Source organism: Ascaphus truei, chromosome 2 (assembly GCF_040206685.1).
Source record: "Ascaphus truei isolate aAscTru1 chromosome 2, aAscTru1.hap1, whole genome shotgun sequence".
Taxonomy (NCBI): domain Eukaryota; kingdom Metazoa; phylum Chordata; class Amphibia; order Anura; family Ascaphidae; genus Ascaphus; species Ascaphus truei.
Genome location: NC_134484.1, coordinates 454,729,468 through 454,750,008, shown reverse-complemented (window position 1 = coordinate 454,750,008; position 20,541 = coordinate 454,729,468). Strand labels below are relative to the sequence as shown.

The following is a 20,541-nucleotide window of genomic DNA, read 5'->3' as shown; positions in this document are numbered from 1 at the left end:
GAATGCACATTGATACCCTGACAACTAAGACCTATGCCAAACTAGGGGTACTTTACAGGAACAAATCCTCCCTAAGTCTCCTGGTCAGAAAGCGTATCGCACAGCAGATGCTAATGCCAATTATTGACTATGGAGACATAGTATATGGCACAGCACCTCAAACCCACCTTAGCAAACTTGACACCCTCTACAATTCAATTTGTCGTTTTGTTCTCCAATGCAACTACAACACACATCACTGCAAAATGCTCAAAGAACTAGATTGGTCATCACTAGAGTCTAGGCGCAAAGTTCACCTTTCCTGTCTTGCCTTTAAATTCTTTATGGGCAAGCTACCCAGCTACCTGAACAAGCTCCTCACCCCTACCACATGCAGCACTTATCACCTGAGATCAGACTCCAAAAGACTGTTCATGGTCCCAAGGCTCAACAAAGTATCTGGCCGTTCCTCCTTCTCTTACCGTGCACCCCAAAAATGGAACAACCTACCAGATACTTTCACATCCACCACCAGTTTAAGTTCTTTCAAATCTAAGGCTGTCTATCATTTTAATCTGGTATGTAACTTTTTCATTCGCCCATAATATATATTTTCTTTAACTGTGCATGCAATGTCTTGTATATAATGTATACCCTGTTCATTTATGTAACTGTATTTGTAACCATGTATTATTTGTCCTAACTCTGTGCCCAGGACATACTTGAAAACGAGAGGTAACTCTCAATGTATTACTTCCTGGTAAAATATTTTATAAATAAATACCAGGAATTGAACCAGGTTCTTTTAAGTAGGAAGGGGGGTCATTCCTGCTCAACCTTAATATCCATCATTAAATAGTTGTAGTGGCGGTGCAATGGGAAGAAACCGATATATTTCCAAAAAAGGTGTTCGAGGGATGATCACCAAAAAAGATTCCCAGTTAAGTTGCACTCAGCCTATTGTTTATTTTTCCTTATAATTAAACAGTAGGTGTCTTAAGGTTACTTATATTTCAAAAAACCCCAAGGAGATAAGTACATAGGGAAATACTAACATTTAAAATCATTTTATTAAACTCATCTATCAAAAATAAACCCAAATAAACTATACTATATTAAAATTCTTGCTTCTCTTTTTTACACAGTATGTGCTAATTGTTACACCAGTGATAATTATATCTTAGTCGTTTGGTTATCACACAGTCTACAGACGCTAGTATATGCAGAAGTGAAGCACCTTAATCCTAGGTTTATCACTCTCAGTTGTACAGAGTATCAGTCGCACAAAGTATCAATCTATGAAATGGAATACTTTTCTCAATGGTGGATGGTTACTATTGTAACACTGCTAAGTTGCAAACACAGCAATAGTCAGAACACAGTTATTCCTTACAGAAGGTAAGTATCAGTGTATATTGTGTATTGTGTAGGACTGTGAACTCGCTCTGTAGGCTGCCCCTAGGGTCAATGCAGCCTTACTAAGAATTATTTTTGCTGTCTTAGCTATGTAATTAGTATCCATGAACAGGATAAAATGCGGCTCTGATTTTACACGGGTTAAACAAGGGGTTAATGCCTTATAAGCACATATACAATATTAACACCAGATGTTACGTTTGCATATGGTATCGTGTAGGACTGTGAGCTAGCTGGGTAGGCTGCCCTAAAGGTCAATACAGCCCTACTAGGAATTATATATATTTAATTCTCACTACTTATGTCTTAGCTATATGTGCTTATTCACCATAGACAGAGTATAGTACAAATGTGGTTCTGATCTCACATGGATAAAGCAAAGGGTAAATGCCTTATCAACACATATATGCATACAATAACAGCACCATGTGTTTTAACCCAGGTCAGGTACTTCATATGAGTCAGTAATTGCACTTCAAAATACACTGTAATTATATACCACTTCAGTTACCTTTTCATACTGGGTAAAGTACCCGTGTATACATTACTTAATGCTGGGTTAGAGTATAGCTTAGTGGCATTATCACACTGTAATTGGATATAGGTATATACAACCTTGTTAACTCCGTGTCTCTGCATCCAGCGTCTAGTGGCTGTTAAGCATGCTGTGTGAAGCAAGTTCCTCCGTGACGGCTGACGTTATCAGTGTTCGCGTCGCCTGTTTCAAACTCAGTGTCATTGTTAGCAAAGTCAATAGGGCCTATTCTAGTAGCTTTGGTGACTTTGCTGCTATCTCGCAAGGTTTGACATGTTCCCGCCGAACGGTTTGTCATTTCCTTGGTACCTCCAATAATCAACTGAATCTGCCCTTCCTGCCACCCTCTATACTACAGACAGTTATAGTATGAACCGTTCACATCATACTGTACATGTAATCTATTATCCATCATTGACTGCTATAAATCAATCCAGAAGTGTATTTTTAGAGTCATCCATCAACATGAACCTCAATATATCAATGTCACTTGACTTCTCCAGGCAGAATAAGCATTTGAACATCCAAAAATAAAAGTCTAATGATCAGATTTATGGCTTACATGGGGATTGAATATTAGGATAACCTTGTAGGTTTCCTACAATGATGGAGGGGTGTGTTTCCCTCATTCCCTCCACTTGGAGAGAGAGGCTATTTGCTTGTTGCTTGGGGGCAGATCAATCGAGTGCTGGCATGGTTTGGTGAACCCGATACAGAGTCAACTCCCATTGTCTTGGGGTCTCTGTAAACTGTTCAGTGGATTTTTGTTGCCTGTTTACTGCTAGGACACTTTCACCACACCAGGATATACTAACCTCCAATACACCTATCACAATCCCATGTTTTCCAAGTTTTGTTTCCGGATCTCCTATATTAACATGGAACCCCAATGCCATAACCCATATCGCAGGTTAGGGAATTTCCCCTTTTGCAAGTTTTTTTTTTTTCAAGGAATACTTTAGCTCCATATTTGGAATGACTCCCTGTCCTTAAATGAAAGGAATAAATCTGTTTATTTGAACTGATCAGCCATAGGCTGTGATACCTATTCTTTGGATCAGGAAAATAGTTTTTATTTTACAGATGATGAACGTCAATTCATGAATCAACCTGTTATGCTTTGAGGATTTTTTTACACTATAATCACATATGTGTAGTGATCTCCTGTTGATATGGTGATTACATACATGTATTTTGTCTCATTGGCCTTTACATGCTGCCATAATAAGTGACTACCCTTTTCACCGACCAACACACATTTAGAATCCTTTGAAGTACAGTCATCAATACTTTTCAATGTTCTCTGTACTGCTGTTCTATAGCTGGGTTCACATGTGCTTGTTACACTAAGGAGTCTACAGTTATTTACCAAAGTATTTAACTAAACAATTGGGGCCTTCTTTGATACAGAAAATCTGGCACACAAATGTAACCTATTGGACAGAAAGGGCTTATTCTTTATTGTCCACAGCATCAAAACTCCTATTGACAGTGATACAAGTTCCAATAAAAAAATGTACAGGAACAAGGACAAGAGGAAAAATGGCTGTAAATTAAAAACAACAACCCAGGCGGAAAGAAACCTAGTAGGGGCACTCAAACAACAAGTGGATGTGAGATGCAATAGTTAAAACTGTAAAACATTTTTATCCAAACTTAAAATAAAGGGTATTAAACGAATATTAAACGCTATGATCCTATAAATATGAACACTGATGTCAGTGCTCTGGATCTATAATATAGTACTGCAACTGAACATCAATATGTATCAGGCAGTGAAGAACAAGTGGATAACAATCAATCACTGTTCAGAGTGAACTTGGGCAGAACTAGTAACTGTATTGCGGTGATGTAGGTAGTAGGAGAACGCCAGAAATAGTACAGTGTAGTAGCAGATTACAACTATAAACCTTTATAATGTATCAACTATGTGAAATCCTATGGATATCACATAAAAGAATCCCTCTTAACGTGCACTCTACCTATGTAGTAATAAGTATTGCAGAGTTAATCTGCAAAGTGAATTACTTTAGAACATATTACGACAACAAGGGAGTACATGGCTTGTGAGAGACCCCATAAGTATAAAACAAAATAATAACATTTTATTAACATCTAATTTCATATATAATAGTGACATACAAGTGAATGTGTTCAATGTGAATAAAATCCCCTCAGTGGGATCCGGACCAAAATGTAGTTACAGTATGAATGAAATGGATAGGATAAGTATGGATCTTACAGTCACAAGGTGGAAAAATACCTGTAAGTAACCACACGGTGGCGCAATGGCCAAATCAATAGTGGCACTGTACTGATAACCTAATGAATGACCTATCTCATAAACTTCATGCAAGTGGAGACAACAAAGGAAGACCAAGGGTTAATCAGCCTCACAGATGGAAATGATAGAGCTGTTAGGTGTAGAGAACTGCGTGTGCTGAATGATATATGAGCATAGCACAATACAAATGTCACAATCCACAATGGTGGTCCCTAAACAAATCAGGACCCCCAAACACAAAAGCGGATAATAACAGCTTAACAGTAAGGGTTAATAACCCCAGTATAAAGTTACAGATGTGAGGCTTCAAAAATAGCTGCTGCTCAACCCCATAACTGCATTTGCCATATGCCTTATTCAGAAAGCCTCGATAAGGCCCTTATCGAGCACTTATCTACCAAAATGACTACTCGTATTCAGATAGCCTCGATAAGTGCTCGATAACGGCCTGTATCGGCGCAAAATTTTATCTCCATCCAAAATTCGCTGACTGAGCAGCGATCAGCCCCTTATCGACCATTTTCGGATGGTTGATAAACTTGCGCGATTCAGAGACCTGCAAGTCTGGTGTCGCGGCCTATCGCAGCCCATCGCAGCCCTAAAAAACGATTTTCTCCCCAAATCCAATTCACCACAAAATTGTTGGTCAATTGGTGGGGAGATGGGTCGATGAGCTGCGATATGTCGGGACTTAGAAAAAATCAGGCCCCTTTCCTGCCTCGGATTGATGCCGGGGGTCTCCGGAGCTGATAGCCATTAATAGCAGCTCCGGACCCCCCCGGCATGCATCCGAGGCAGGAAACATGCATGTACAGCAACTTCATTACCTTAGCGGCTAACCGCTAAGGCAATGAAGGGGTAAAACACCCGTGCCAGGCTTACTGTAAGAAACATACAAAACAATACAATACTGTGGCTAGCGGGGGTGGGTGAAGGGGGAATTTGGCCCTTAGTGGCTGTTTAGGATTTGCAGGGGGGTTGCGGGTGGAGTTAACCCCTTCATTACCTTAGCGGTTAATACCGCTAAGGTAATGAAGGGGTTAACCCAACCGCTACCCACCCGCAAGGTCTAAACACCCATCCTTAGGGCTAATACCCCCTTCACCCACCTGTCAGGCCTAAGCACCCACGCCAGACTTACTATACCCACCCTATACCTATTGAGTAGTATAGTGGTACATCATACCCATATAAGAATAATATGGGCATGATAAGCCTCTATAGCACTCAATGGGCACCCTAATAAAAATACAGTAATACATAAGACACACAATAATAAAAGCCAACTAAACTACCAAAAAACACACTTCACTAAATACAAACAGTAGCCAGCTAATCCAATCAATATAATCAATAGCAACATAAACATTGAATTAATTAAACCATTAACCAATTTAAACAATTAATTTCGAAAGCAACTCAAAATGAATAGTAACACTAACCAATGTAAACAATTAATTAATCCAACATTAATACCGCGATTTTAGCGTTTTACTTGTGTCATTAAAATCCTTGTACGTTATCACACTAGTGTTGTTTCTTATTCCACCCCCTTCCCCCCCCCCACCCCTGCATCCGTGGGAGCGTTGGAGTGATATACTTCTATCAACACCACCGCTGATTGAGGGAGACTCCTGCAGACCAGACCACGTGGGATCCGGGAGATGCTCTGAGGAGAAGGGACGTGCGTCACAGATTCTCTCCACTGTACTTTGCGAGCCCATATCCTGTAAGTAGGATTCTAGGGTTTTAGATAGGGGACAGTTGATGAAACATACTACGCAATTGGTGTGCCCGGCTGTTTTTTCTGTTATTCCAGAAGCAGCGGAACATCATTTAAAGGACAACCCCCCTGTCTGAAAAACCACTATCAAGACCATCAATCTGCCTAAGGAAGCCTGTACTAGAGACTGCCTTGTTGGTTCACGGTATTTTGGACTTTTTACACAGCGCCAGGAACGATTAATTCACTTTGCAGATTAACTGTGCAATACTTATTACCACATAGGTAGAGTGCACATTAAGAGGGATTCTTTTATGTGATATCCATAGGATTTCACATAGTTGATACATTATAATTGCTTCCTTCTCTCATGCACCACTTTCTCAATCCACCGATACGTACAGGTTTAGCGGCAGGTCCAGTTTGTGTAACAACAAACCCTTGCCAGGTCTGCCGAGTTGGTAAAGGCATGAACCCTCTAAATAGGAAGTGAGGGTAACACTGCTATTAATGGTAAATATCATAGTCTGGGGTACACTAATATTGGGGCTCAGCTCCTATGGGTATAGGAACCCTTAGTATATCTAGGACTTAGAGCCAGGGGCACATCAAATTCCCCCTTGCATACTGAATAGTACTAGCACAACACTACCAATCATACCATAGGAAAACGAGCTGACTGAGTGTAAAGTCAAGCTCATGTGCCTCCAATAAGCAGAACACACAGGTATGGTGTGGCTGGATAAACTAATCAAAATCACAATGATGACCATACATGAAGTAGAAAACGTACTGATCCGGTACCAGTTCTGTTGTCAGAGCTGGTCAATAAAAGATCAGTGCTCAAGTGGAGATTAACGGTAATATTAAATACTGTATGAATACCGCACTAATCCAAACCCAGTTCTAATGTCAGAGTAGGTCAAAAGAGATCAATGCTCAATGGAGGTAACGGTATTGATGTACACTAGATAAATGCCGCACTGACCCGACACCAGCTCTGTTGTTAGAGCTGGTCAATAAAGGATCAGTACTTAAATGTAAGTATTAAATATACGTTGCATACTAAGAATACACACTGTGCACCCTAATCCTAAAGTGTGGACAGAATTATAGTAGCCGGGTTCCACTTGCTCCTTAGATCATCGGATCAAACAGTACGGAGCAACACATGTAGAACACGCTGCACTTGCCGGCGAGCAGTACCGCCAGCTGACTCGCGGTGAGGCAAAGGAGTCATGCGCGTGCCCCCATAATGCCGACGCGCGCGTTTCGCGTATGCCACGCTTTCTTAAGGCAGGTAACGGGGGGCAAGATGTGAGCAAATAACAATCTCTACAAATGGAAAACAGATAGCTAGGAACCTATTTATTATCCAACCACCTTCATATGCGCTAGTTTTTCTAAGTAACTGATAGCAGGTGTGCAGTAATTGGCTTTTATTTACCTTAATTTGAGTATTTATTGTATATACAGTAGGACTAAAGCCATTCTGAATGTCACATATTCAAACTATTCTTTGTATGTCTTTTCCACTACCATTTTCTGCCCAGATCCACAGAGCTCAGTAAACTGAGGGCTCAGGACAAGTCTCGTTATCAAAATCAATAACTGATAGTATGCTCCCTGAGGTTAACACACATCCGCAAAGCCAATTATATGCAAAAACAACATCTGTTAGTTATCTCATTACAATAGGCTCTGCGCTATATTAAGTTAGCACTGCCTTGCGTTATCGTCAAATAAGATAGCATCAAGCCAGTCCTACCCAAAGGTGGCATTATTCCCATACAATCCCAACTGTACATAGTTTAATTAAAGTATAAAAAAGAAAAGACAGATGAGGAAAAGAACTCTGAAAATAATCTCCTTTGTTAAATCATTCCAGTCCCAAGAGATATGGTGCTCAGTCAGTTTAGGCTACAAAAAAAGTCCCTTTTCAATGTGTTATTAACTCTTTAATTTCCGGAGTGCCTTTAGTGGATATTGTCTCCAATTCAATAGAAGTAATAATATTAAGCCTGCGAGGGCAAGCGCCTAGTGGTACCCACCATAGCCTGTGGCACAATATCTGATATAAACTCCCTTCAGCCGGTATATAGGAGAACTATGTGAGGGAAGGTAACAATAATATTGGCTACTGCCTGTTACCTGATTTGAAGACCACTCTCCAGTCGTTCTAATTTTGTGGGGTGTACAATCCATTGTTGAAATAGTCCACAAGCAGTGTATGAAGAAACCACCTTGATAAAGCGCAGGGCACGCGAAATGCGTAGGTGCTCTCACTTTGTCACATTTGTCCATGTGGGCTTTAATAAATTACATTTTTCATGGGAGTTACCCGTGGTTGATTCGTTTTTTTGCTTTATTAGCGGTGCTTCGTTTTCTTCATACACTGCTTTGTTAAATCATACCTAATTGTGGTCTAACACTCATCCAGACTCTGTAAATGACCTATTTCAGCGTGTGGATGTGAGTAACGCCTAGTCTAGCCATGATCTAATGAATGCATCATTAAATCCCTGTGATAACTATAATGAAGCTATGTGGATAGGCATTGTTAAAGGGAACACCACTTTTACATATAATTAGCACTAACATCGGTTATAGTTAAAGCTGCAGTTCAGTCTTTTTTTTTTTCTTAATTTATTTTTTTACTTCAATAGTTTCATGTGTGCAATCTCTAATTACCTAAAGAACTGTATAGCTGCAGGTCAATTCTTTGTCCATGTATTGATCGGCGAAATTTGGTGACATCATTAGTGAAGGGATCTGTTTTTCTTCTGCTTCTTTCTCTCAGTGGAAGCTCATGAATATTCATGAGCAATCCTGCACTGACATGTGCTAGAGGGAGGGCAGGGCTGACAAAGGGGTGTGCCAGGGCTTGTGACAGGACATGAAGGGGCAGTGCCTTAGCAAATGGTTGTTAAAATAGAATACAAGAAAATTGGTCTTTCAAAGTTGTTTTTTTTAAAACAGAAAATGCTAAAAGTATTTTTTCTTACTACAGTACTGATTTATTAAAAAAAACACACATGCAGGATATTGACTGCACTGCAGCTTTAATGCCCCATCCAGTCACAAAACAGCCATAGTAATCTTTCAAGTATTTAATGTTGCGCTAACTTAAGATAGCACATCAATAAGTAAATAACGGACCTCGGTGGGACTGGAAATCTGTCTGTAAAACGTTGTGTCTATTGACAAATAGAAGATTACATGTAAATAAAATGTTAACAGACTAGCATTAAAGAGACTTTGATAGTGTTGGGTAAATTATTAGAAAGAATGCTATTTATACAGTTACATTACTGTAAGTCCCTCCCACAGGAACTCACATGCAGCGGTTTTGAATGGATCATAAGAAGTCTTTGATGTCGTTAGGTGTCTTATAGCAAAGCACACTATTTCCATGGAGCTCCATTCAACCTGGTTACTGGGTCAGCGGGTCCTCGCGGGGGTGTCCGTGGGCCTGCGGTACCAATGGTGATCCCCAAAAAATAAACAATACTCTAAAATATACCCCGTCCCCTAACACATACACTACAGTAATAGGCAAAATTACTATTATCCACATATGGATAATAATGCATTTGCCCATTAAATATACATTAATCACAATAAATACAATAAATACATTTTGTACTCACCCTTGTCCGGCACCCACGATGAAGGCCAACCTCATCTTCCTCACCGTCCATACACTGGGGTGCTGAAAAATATACACAATAAGAAAAAGATCCAAACTAATGTCCCCTAACCCCTTAATGACATTAGCGGTTATTAACTGCTACAGTCATTAAGGGTTAAGCCACCCTGACCCGATACCCACCCTTTACCCATTTATTTGTACAGTGGCTTCATCAAATATATATATATATATACTGTATATGCATGATTAACCAATATACAAATAAATACTGTACATGGCCAAATACAAATATCTCTCCCAATATCAAACAGCACCAAGCAAAATCAATATCTAAGAAATCCAAATACAAACATTCAATTTGACAATGTGTACATGATACAATTAATCTGTGCATAATGTATACTATGTCAAGCAAATGCTCCAAATCAAATACACTAATCCAAACAAGATACAAATACAACCATTAAAGAAAAACAAAGCATCTCAACACAATTAAATTAGCATCAATTAATCCAATCACCAATCAATTACAATCCAAATCAATTACACACTTCAAATCCTACAAACAAACCATTGTGAAAAATAATCTATGTCAAAGTAACCATCACACTAAATCTATCCTCCAAAAATAAGCCAATAAAATAATCTATAGCAAACAGCCTTTAAATAAACATTTCCAAAAATGAAATGTACATTAGAAACACATTTTTACACAAAGCAGCAAATTTCAATTCCAAAAAACATCCAAACAAGGCAAGCCAACAAGTTTTTATTATACCTGTATGTATGTCCAGTGGTCGACAAATCACCAAAAAATCTACTCGCCCAACAAAGAAATCTACTCGCCACCTAGTACCAAACGTGTGATGCCTAGGCCAATAGGAGCTTGCCACGATGTTAAATCCACTCGCCCGGGGCGTGCAAATGTATAGGTTTATCGAACACTGTGTATGTCCATCTATAGTTTACAGACATAAATACAAGTGCAATAAAAGAGCATCAAAAACAATTGAATCACATTAAAAATCAACATACAATACAACCACTGACTTGTCCTGTACATATATATCCATAGTGACATACATAAATTCAGGGCAAATAAATGGACATAAAAAAAAATGGACGTCATGAAAAAAATTCCAAAAAACCTGTAAAATAAAAATAAAATACATTTATTTGTTTACTTTCATTAGATGAACCACTCACCGAAATCAAAGGGAACCGGAAGCTCTCGAACAGGTATTCCAACAACAGGAACCAGGTAACCATAAAAAAATAAACCCTTACAATCCACAAGTGTCTGTATCTTCTTTCTTCTATTTGTAATCCATAGTGGGGGTCTTCTCCATCTTCTTATGTCTTCTTCTAGGTCTTCTTATCTTCATCCGCCACGCCGTAGTCTTCTTTCTTCCATAGGAGGTCTTTCCTCCTCGCCGTCTAGCTTCAAAATGAGACGACATAGGCTTTTTTAGGCCTAAGACATCACATTTTCATCATATGGTTCTCACGTTCCTGATTGGCCCGTGAAAACCATGTGCTTTGGCCGAGAAAAAAAAAATTGATGACTTCATTTAAAGGCAATGACGCCAGCCAATCAGAATGGCTGTGCTTTAATTGCCTTTAAGATGACGTCAACAAAAGAAAGATGGCCGGCCTCACATGGTACGGTAGCCAATCAGAGCGTGGGAAATACATCCCAACTCTGATTGGCTCTAGTACCATGTGACAGGCTTTCAATTACGTCACATCCGTTCTCCCCAAAGCCTCTGTCACATGGTCTACTAGAGCCAATCAGTATAGGGATGTAGTTCCCAAGCTCTGATTGGCTACCGTACCATGTGAGGCCGGCCATCTTTCTTTTCATGACGTCATCTTAAAGGCAATTGAAGCACAGCCATTCTGATTGGCTGGCGTAATTGCCTTTAAATGACGTCATCAAAAAAAAAATTCTCGGCCAAAGCACATGGTTTTCACAGGCCAATCAGGACCGTGAGAACCATATGACGAAAATGTGACGTTATAGGCCTATAAAAGCCTATGTCGTCTCATTTTGAAGCTAGACGGCTAGGAGGAAAGACCTCCTATGGAAGAAAGAAGACCAGGGCGTGGCGGATGAAGATAAGAAGACCCAGAAGAAGACAGAAGAAGACAGAAGAAGATGGAGAAGACCCCCACTATGGATTACAAATAGAAGAAAGAAGATACAGACACTTGTGGATTGTAAGGGTTTATTTTTTTATGGTTACCTGGTTCCTGTTGTTGGATTACCTGTTCGAGAGCTTCCGGTTCCCCTTGATTTCGGTGAATGGTTCATATATGGTAAGTAAACAAAATAAATGTATTTTATTTTTATTTTACAGGTTTTTTGGAATTTTTTTCATGACGTCCATTTTTTTTATTGTCCATTTATTTGCCCTGAATTTATGTATGTTACTGGATATACATACATACAGGACAAGTCAGTGGTTGTATTGTATGTTGATTTTTAATGTGATTCAATTGTTTTTGATGCTTTTTTATTGCACCTGTATGGATATCTGTAAACTATAAATGGACATATATACAGGTATAATAAAAACTTGTTGGCTTGCCTTGTTTTGATGTTTTTTGGAATTGCAATTGGCTGCTTTGTGTAAAAATGTGTTTCTAATGTACATTTCATTTTTTCAAATGTTTATTTAAAGTCTGTTTGCTATAGATTATTTCATTGTCTTATTTTTGGATGATAGATTTAGTGTGATGGTTACTTTGACATAGATTATTTTTCACAATGGTTTGTTTGTAGGATTTGAAGTGTGTAATTGATTTGGATTGTAATTGATTGGTGATTGGATTAATTGATGGTAATTTAATTGTGTTGAGATGCTTTGTTTTTCTTTAATGATTGTATTTGTATCTTGTTTGGATTAGTGTATTTGATTTGGAACATTGGTTGACATATTATACATGATGCACAGATTAATTGTATCATGTACACATTGTCAAATTGAGTGTTTGTATTTGGATTTCTTAGATATTGATTTTGCTTGGTGCCGTTTGATATTGGGAGAGATTTGTATTTGACCATTTCCAGTATTTATTTGTACATTGGTTAATCATGCATATACAGTATATATATATATATATATATATATATATTATAATATATATATATATATATATATATTATAATATATATATATATATATATATATATATATATATATATATATATATGAAGTCACTGTACAAATAAATGGGTAAACGGTGGGTATCGGGTCAGGGTGGCTTAATCCCTTAATGACTGTAGCGGTTAATAACCTCTAAGGTCATTAAGGGGTTAGGGGACATTAGTTTGGCACTTTTTCTTATTGTGTATATTTTTCAGCAGCCCAGTGTATGGACGGTGAGGAAGATGATGGTGGCCTTCATCGTGGGAGCCGGACAAGGGTGAGTACAAAATGTATTTATTGTGATTAATGTATATTTAATGGGCAAATGCATTATTATCCATACTGCTGCGGCCGAGTTTATTCGAGCATTTGCCCGTTCTCGGCCGCAGCAGTTACCTGGCGCGCGCCGGAGGGTGCCGGGCGCGCGCCGAAGCAGCGGAGGAGCGCCCTCCAATCGGGGCTTTCTTCCTCCCGCTGCCGGGTCCGCCAGGTCCCCTGAAACCCCCTGCCGCCGTCCCCCACTTCCCTCGGGGAGCCCTGGACGCGCGTGCAGGGGGCGCAGGCACCCGATGACGCGTGACCGCGCATCGGTGACGCGCGGCATGCCGAGGGGATGCCACTAGCAAGCCGGGAAATCTCCCAGCTTGCGGAACTGGCCGCACTTTAATAAAGTGTGCCGCCAGTGTATGTGGATAATAGTAATTTTGCCCATTACTGTAGTGTGTATGTGTTAGGGGGTGGGGGGGATGTGTGTTATATATAGCAATGTTTATTGGGAGCAATTGTCCCCAGTAAACATGCTATTATGCCTTAACCCTTAATTGCCTTAGCGGATAGCCGCTAAGGTAATGAAGCTGCTTTAGTGTATTTTTATTAATAGTGTGCGGGAGCAGGGGGTCCCGAGCTGAACCGAATTGATTTGTGGCTCAGGGACCCCCTGCTTCCCGAGTTACAGTCCCCGGTAAGGGGCATCGGATGCCAGTGTTGACGCATCTTTATAGAGCCCACGTCGCGTCTTTGACGCTATAAAGATGGCGCTGACACTGGCACCGATGCCCCATACCGGGGCCTGTAACTCGGGAAGCAGGGGGTTCCTGAGCCATTAATCAATGCTGTTCAGCTCAGGGGACCCCCTGCTCCCGCACACTATTATTAAAATGTACTTTAATGCAGCTTCCTTACCATAGTGGCTATCCGCTACGGTAATGAATTATTATTTATTGTTATGTGTGTTTTAATACTAGTGTAGATGTGCAGGGGGTCTCCTGAGCTGAACAGCATTGGTTTCAGGTCCGAGGCCCCCCTACTTCAGGAGATATAGGCCCTTTATGGGGTGCCAGTATCCCCTGCACTTGTAAAGCTCCCGCGTCACGTGACCGGGACATTTACATTCTGCAGGGGATACCGGCATGCCATAACGGGGCCTATATCTCCTGAAGTAGGGGGTCCCCGGACCTGAAACCAATGCGGTTCAGCTCAGGAGACCTCCTGCTCATGTACACTAGTATTAAAAAGCATATTTGTACAGCACGATCGCCTGTAAGAGCCGTGCATTGAGACGCAGCGTTTCCATGCAGTTCTTATGGGCTGCTTTGTTTATAATAGTTATCGTGCTATCTAACTTTAAGCATGATATCAGGGGAGGCAGGCCGTAAATGTGCCAAACAGCCTTAGTGAATAGCACTTATGGCTTTACCCTTTTGCGGCCGAGCGATGTAACCCATTTCAGCGCTACTTAACTTAGCTTAGTGAATAGGCCCCTAAGATTAGTATATTAAATAGGGGGTAATATCATGATACTGTAAATACTGTAGTTTAACGGAGCTCTGAACTAACCCTTACGGCTTAGTAATGCTTACTATATACGTCTCAGAATCTTCTTCCACTCGGCAGGATTGTGTGTGTACTTAAAATGATGTCTTGCAAGAAACGGATGTTCTGAAACTGTATGTCAAATCAAACTCATAATCCCAGGGAGGAATAACTTTTGTTTTAAAAAAATGATGCAAGAAGCAAGATGTTGCAGAGAAATCCTTACAAGAATGCAGTGAGAGGCTAATGCTCAATCTTTTCCAAATACTGTATGGTTCATTGCAGTTTTCAATCTTCTTTTCCAGTAAACAATCTTATTCTAATGAGGTTAAAATAGCTATCTTGTGTAGTTTGCTGGATCTGTTCTTTCTTTACCTAAACCTAGATGGGTTCAAAGCTACAAAGTAACACACATTGCGACATATTGATTAAGCTATGTTACAGTATGCCATAAGACACCTTTCAGCATCAGACGACACCTTATGGTTTATTCATTGGCAATATAGGGTTTCCTGGCGGTGGATTGTGTCTTATCGCACACTGCTTAGTGAATATAGCCCACTGTGTGTTACTTCGTATTTACACTCTCAGAACCATAAGTTAAAAGACTTAAAAAATTGTGCAGCCTGAAAGAATCTTGGGGTTCCCATGTATGATCTATGGGTGAATTCTTTAGTGTTTTCTACTATATCTTACAGTACTGTACATTTTCACAATTAATTTTGGAATTCAGGTCACCTACTGCCTACTCGGTGTATGACATTTGCACAGTTGCACACAACATCAATTCATCATGCAGTAAGATTCTCAGAGCCTAACATATATTTAAAACAAGACTTATTTGAATCATGCTTCACAAACACAGTAATGCCACAGGATTGTGTACACTTACAGTGTAATGATGGATAGTTCTGACATCTTGCAAGAGTGCTGGTTAGCCCTGTTAGTCTTACAGTAGCATTTCTGAAAGCAGCTGCCGAACATGACAAGATTAGCATATCTCAGCCTTGTATGAGGTTGGAAGTCATCTATTTAACACAATACACAGGACAAAGCACAGAATGGAAATCTCAAAGACAATGGACATCAATAGTTATGCAAAGTGAAAAATGCATCGGGTAACAGCAACAATGATAATGTTACTGTTATACCACTGGACAGAAAAAGGTGCAGAAAATGAAATAGCACAAATAACCTAACGTACAGTATATAGCCCTACTAGGGTTCAATTTCACTTAAGCTACTGTAGGACTATGGAGGTTCTTCATTAAACTGTATGATGCCGATTAGGGCACTATCGCATAGAGACTCCCATCAAAGTCATGTGGGATCGGGCCCAATCGTAACTATCAAAGTTTATAGAATAATACCCTATACAATATGTACTTAATCAAATGGGCTTATGCTTACAAAAAAATAAATTGCAGTGGATAAAAAAATGAGAAATAAAGTTGTCCCGATGAGCCAAATAGAAAAATATGTATATGCATGTATGTGTATATACTGAATATGTATATGTGGAGGTACAGCACTCCAAAATACAGTCTGAAGGAGGTGCATCATTAGCAATACCATAAGCGGAAACTTAAGTCAACACTCTTCAAATACTGTATGCAAAGCCCCCAATGATTTATTGCAGTATCAAACTTTCAGTCCCCACTGAGACCTTTCTCAAGACCTACAGGAAACCACTTGTTGTACGGTATATATATATATATATATATATATACATGAAGAGGTACTGTATCAGTTCCATGTTAGCCGAGCTTCAATAATCAAAAATGAATAGACAATACTGTTCTGTGGCTAACAAAATGCTTTTATTTGTGCGAGCTTTCGAGATACACTGATCTCTTCTTTCCTTGTAACACCGCCGGAAGAAGAGATCAGTGTATCTCGAAAGCTCACAGAAATAAAAGCATTTTGTTAGCCACAGAACGGTACCGTCTATTCATTTTTGATTTTATATATATATATATATATATATATATATATATATATATATATATATATATATATATATAACACACAGAGATGATGCCGCAGTCAAATCCGCTCCTAAAAAGTCAAAATAAATCACTGAGACAGATGTAAGGGTTAAAGTAACCCTCTGGCGGTGCTAATGACCCAAATCACAATATGAACAGAAAAAGATAAGGTAGTTGGTTGACAGTATTATTCAATCCTGTTTTGTCCACAGCTTATATCTGGGTTATGTGTTGATTGTGGTTATTTCTTGTCTGTTTGAGTTAATTTTTTTGATGATCGGCCGATCTTCATTGTACTTCTAGGGGAAATTCCTTTTCCCCTGGATTTGTATTGTTACATCCTCAGACTTTCTATGCATTATACTTTGTGTTAACTTATGTGTATATTTATTCATTTTTTTCTGATCAGCAGTCCCTTTTTGGTATGTGGTTAGGTATGTTGTATATGTTTTCATTATTACGTGTGGCTAATAAAATCCATTTTCTTATTTTCACATCATTTTTGAGTGCTTTCATTAGACCCCCTTTTTTTCTTTTTGTGTGTGTATACTGTATACACACACACACACACACACACACACACACACACACACACACACACACACACACACACACACACACACACACACACACACACACACACACACACACACACACACACACACACACACACACATCACTCTATACTGAACAGAGATCACATATTCCCTGGTCCTGCCTCTTCCCACAGCCCTGGACAGAAAAGGAATTTCAACTCTTTCATAATCAAAGTGCTGCAGAATCAGCTGAAAGAACAGCACACACTCTCATACCATTGTGTGTGCTACACCTGTTGCACTCAAATGGAACAAGGGCACTGAAACTGGTTTGCACAAGTGTTCTCAAATTCAGTCCTTGGGCTACCCACAATCCCTGTTTTCAAGATTTCTCTAATAAACACATACCATACTTAACCAATTTTAATTATTGGCAAGCCAAGTTGATTTGGTACGGTATGTAAAACCATGAAAACCTGGCCTGTTGGTTGCCCTCAAGTGTTGAGCTTGAGTACGCCTGGGTTAGTGGAATATATCTTTTATAAACCATCCGGAAAGCACTGCGCCTGTTTATGCAATAAGGAGATGCAGTCATTGTGGATTATTCACTAAACTGCAATAGTGACGATCAGTGCATTATAGCACAGAAACTCAGTAATAATGCCCTAATCACATCTTCATAAATAACTCCCAATAAGTGTAAACTCCATATGATAACAGAGAAAACATAACATCAATTAGCAACTATTAATTTACAAGAAACTTAATAAATTACTAATAATAATGCTAATTTAACAATTAGAAGTTATAAAAGTGTACTGTATAAGTAAATTATTTTTCACATGGTTGTCTCATTTACTGTACGAACTATATTGATTTAATTAGTTTTAATATACTGTACACCATGCCGGTTCATGTGCTGAATTATTGAGGCTTTTCTCACCTGTACAGTACAATTGTAAACTTCAGTCGTAGCATTATAGCATTACAGTATTATAGCATTCCTTGAGGTTTAACATTAGGGATTTCTGGGGTAGAATTTAGAAACATTGAAAACAGTAAGGATTTTAAACCTAAATCGGAAAGAGCATGGATGGTGTAAATTTCATTGCCTAATTTTCTTTCTAAAAACTCATTCAGTTATAAAGTATAATAGAAAATGTAGGAATGTTAGTTTCTATAAAAAGAAGGTTTTAGAGGCTAAAAATGGTATAATCTATGTACCCTCCAATCATATAATCTGGATACATAGTGCAATAATGAGGCAATAAAACCAACACAGAGTTGTCTGAACAACATCAATAAATACTATTTGCACTTTTTCCCTCAATTACACACTGCTTTAGCCCAAGTGATCTTGGACACATACAGTAGCTCTATTTTATGCTGTGCAACATTTTGGAATAAATATGGGAAATCGACTTGAGATCTTTTGCTGCGCTCATTTTATTTCGGCAAAGACAATAGAGATAACATAAAGTAGAGAGATACAGTATAAAGTACAATACAAAGGATTATAAAGATTTCAGTCAATTCAGCAGTGCAAACAGTATTTCTCATGAAGAAAATTGCATAGTCCTAATTTATTAATTTGTTTCAACTTCTTATATAGAAACTGTAAAACATAATTCTTATAAATTATTTAGGCAATGATCAGTCAGAAATTAATTAATTTCCTCAATAAGATAAATGCTCTATCCACACACTTACAAATTACAATAAAATAGCTTAATATTTACAAACACAGCATGGAACTGATTTTAATACAGTATAAGCAACATGCATGTGCAGTAACATCTGAGACAATTAACAAGCATCATGTAGATTTAGTTCCTAATAATAAAAATAATAATAACTTTATTTCATGTGGGACGCAAAACGCGTCACAATTACAGTATAGTGCGCAGTACGCAGCACATAGGATTTTTACGGACTATTAGATTGAACAAGAATAATAATAATGGTATGGAAAAAAGTGTTATAGTCAGAGAACAGAACTGCAAAATTGAAAAAACAAATAAGAGAATAGGTCAAATTAACTGTGTCTTGTATTTAGAATTCACTACACACATGAACATGGTTTGTACATAGTGGTATTTTTATTTACTGTACACCAAGCATGTCAAACTCAAATGCTAACAAGGGCCACATAAACAAGGTTTAAGTCTAGGTGGGCCGCAAAAAAAAAAAAACTTACATTTTCATAGAAACGTAGGTTTATTTCGAAAAGTACTGCGTGTGTGTGTGTGTGTTGACCTCACTAACCGAACCAAAAAAAAGCCAGACGTGAATGACTTCTGAACCCATTAACCAGTGTCAGGATGCCCCCTCTTAACAATTTCCAAAGCAGCAATCCCGCCTGGGATCTTACCTGATCCGCAGTCCCTCAAGGTACTATATTGGAGGGGAGGTGTTCCCTACCTGTCTTCCGATGTCTCCCATGTGAAACTTGAGTCAGATCTGGAAGAAAGCAGAATAGGTTATTTCGGTGTAGGTATAGTGCAGTTAAGATAAAACAGAGAGAGTGGGTGAGGGTGACAGACAGAGGGTGGGAGAGAGAGAGGGTGGGAGAGAGAGAGTGGGAGAGAGAGAGTGGGAGAGAGAGAGAGGGTGGGGGAGAGAGGTGGGGGAGAGAGAGAGAGGGTGGGGGAGAGAGAGAGAGGGTGGGGGAGAGAGAGGGTGGGGGGGAGAGAGAGGGTGGGGGAGAGAGAGAGGGTGGGAGAGAGAGAGAGAGAGTGTGTGGGAGAGAGAGAGAGTGTGGGAGAGAGAGAGAGAGTGTGGGAGAGAGCGAGAGTGTGGAGAGAGAGAGAGAGAGTGTGGGAGAGAGAGAGAGTGTGGGAGAGAGAGAGTGTGGGAGAGAGAGAGAGTGGGAGAGAGAGAGAGGGTGGGGGAGAGAGGTGGGGGAGAGAGGGTGGGGGAGAGAGGGTGGGGAGAGAGAGAGAGAGGGTGGGGGAGAGAGAGAGGGTGGGGAGAGAGAGAGGGTGGGAGAGAGAGGTGGGAGAGAGAGAGAGAGAGAGTGTGGGGGAGAGAGAGAGAGAGAGTGGGAGAGAGAGAGAGAGAGTGGGGGAGAGAGAGAGGGTGGGGGGAGAGAGAGGGTGGGGGAGAGAGAGAGGGTGGGGGAGAGAGAGAGAGGTGGGGGAGGAGAGAGAGGGTGGGGAGAGAGAGGGTGGGAGAGGAGAGAGGTGTGGGGGAGAGAGAGAGAGAGAGAGAGAGTGTGGGAGAGAGAGAGGGTGGGAGAGAGAGAGAGAGTGTGGGAGAGAGAGAGAGTGTGGGAGAGAGAGAGGTGGGAGGAGAGAGAGAGGGTGGGAGAGAGAGAGAGGGGGGGGAGAGAGAGAGGTGGGGGGAGAGAGAGAGAGGGTGGGGGAGAGAGAGAGAGGGTGGGAGAGAGAGAGAGAGGGTGGGGGGGAAGAGAGAGAGAGAGGGTGGGGGAGAGAGAGAGAGGGTGGGGAGAGGAGAGAGGGTGG

At 39.9% G+C, this 20,541-nt stretch overlaps 1 protein-coding gene across 5 annotated transcripts in view; it reads right to left on the bottom strand.

The window, feature by feature from the left end:
• The window catches only part of ADCYAP1R1 (ADCYAP receptor type I), a 373,008-nt gene that overhangs the window by 34,081 nt on the left and 318,386 nt on the right, over positions 1-20,541 (bottom strand). For 3 of the 5 annotated variants that reach the window (XM_075587966.1, XM_075587968.1, XM_075587967.1), the window contains one exon: positions 15,446-15,526. The exons of the other annotated variants lie outside the window; for them this stretch is intronic. In XM_075587966.1, coding sequence (XP_075444081.1) covers positions 15,446-15,526 — 81 coding nt within the window. The remainder of the gene's footprint in view (positions 1-15,445; positions 15,527-20,541) is intronic. 5 annotated transcript variants of the gene reach the window in all.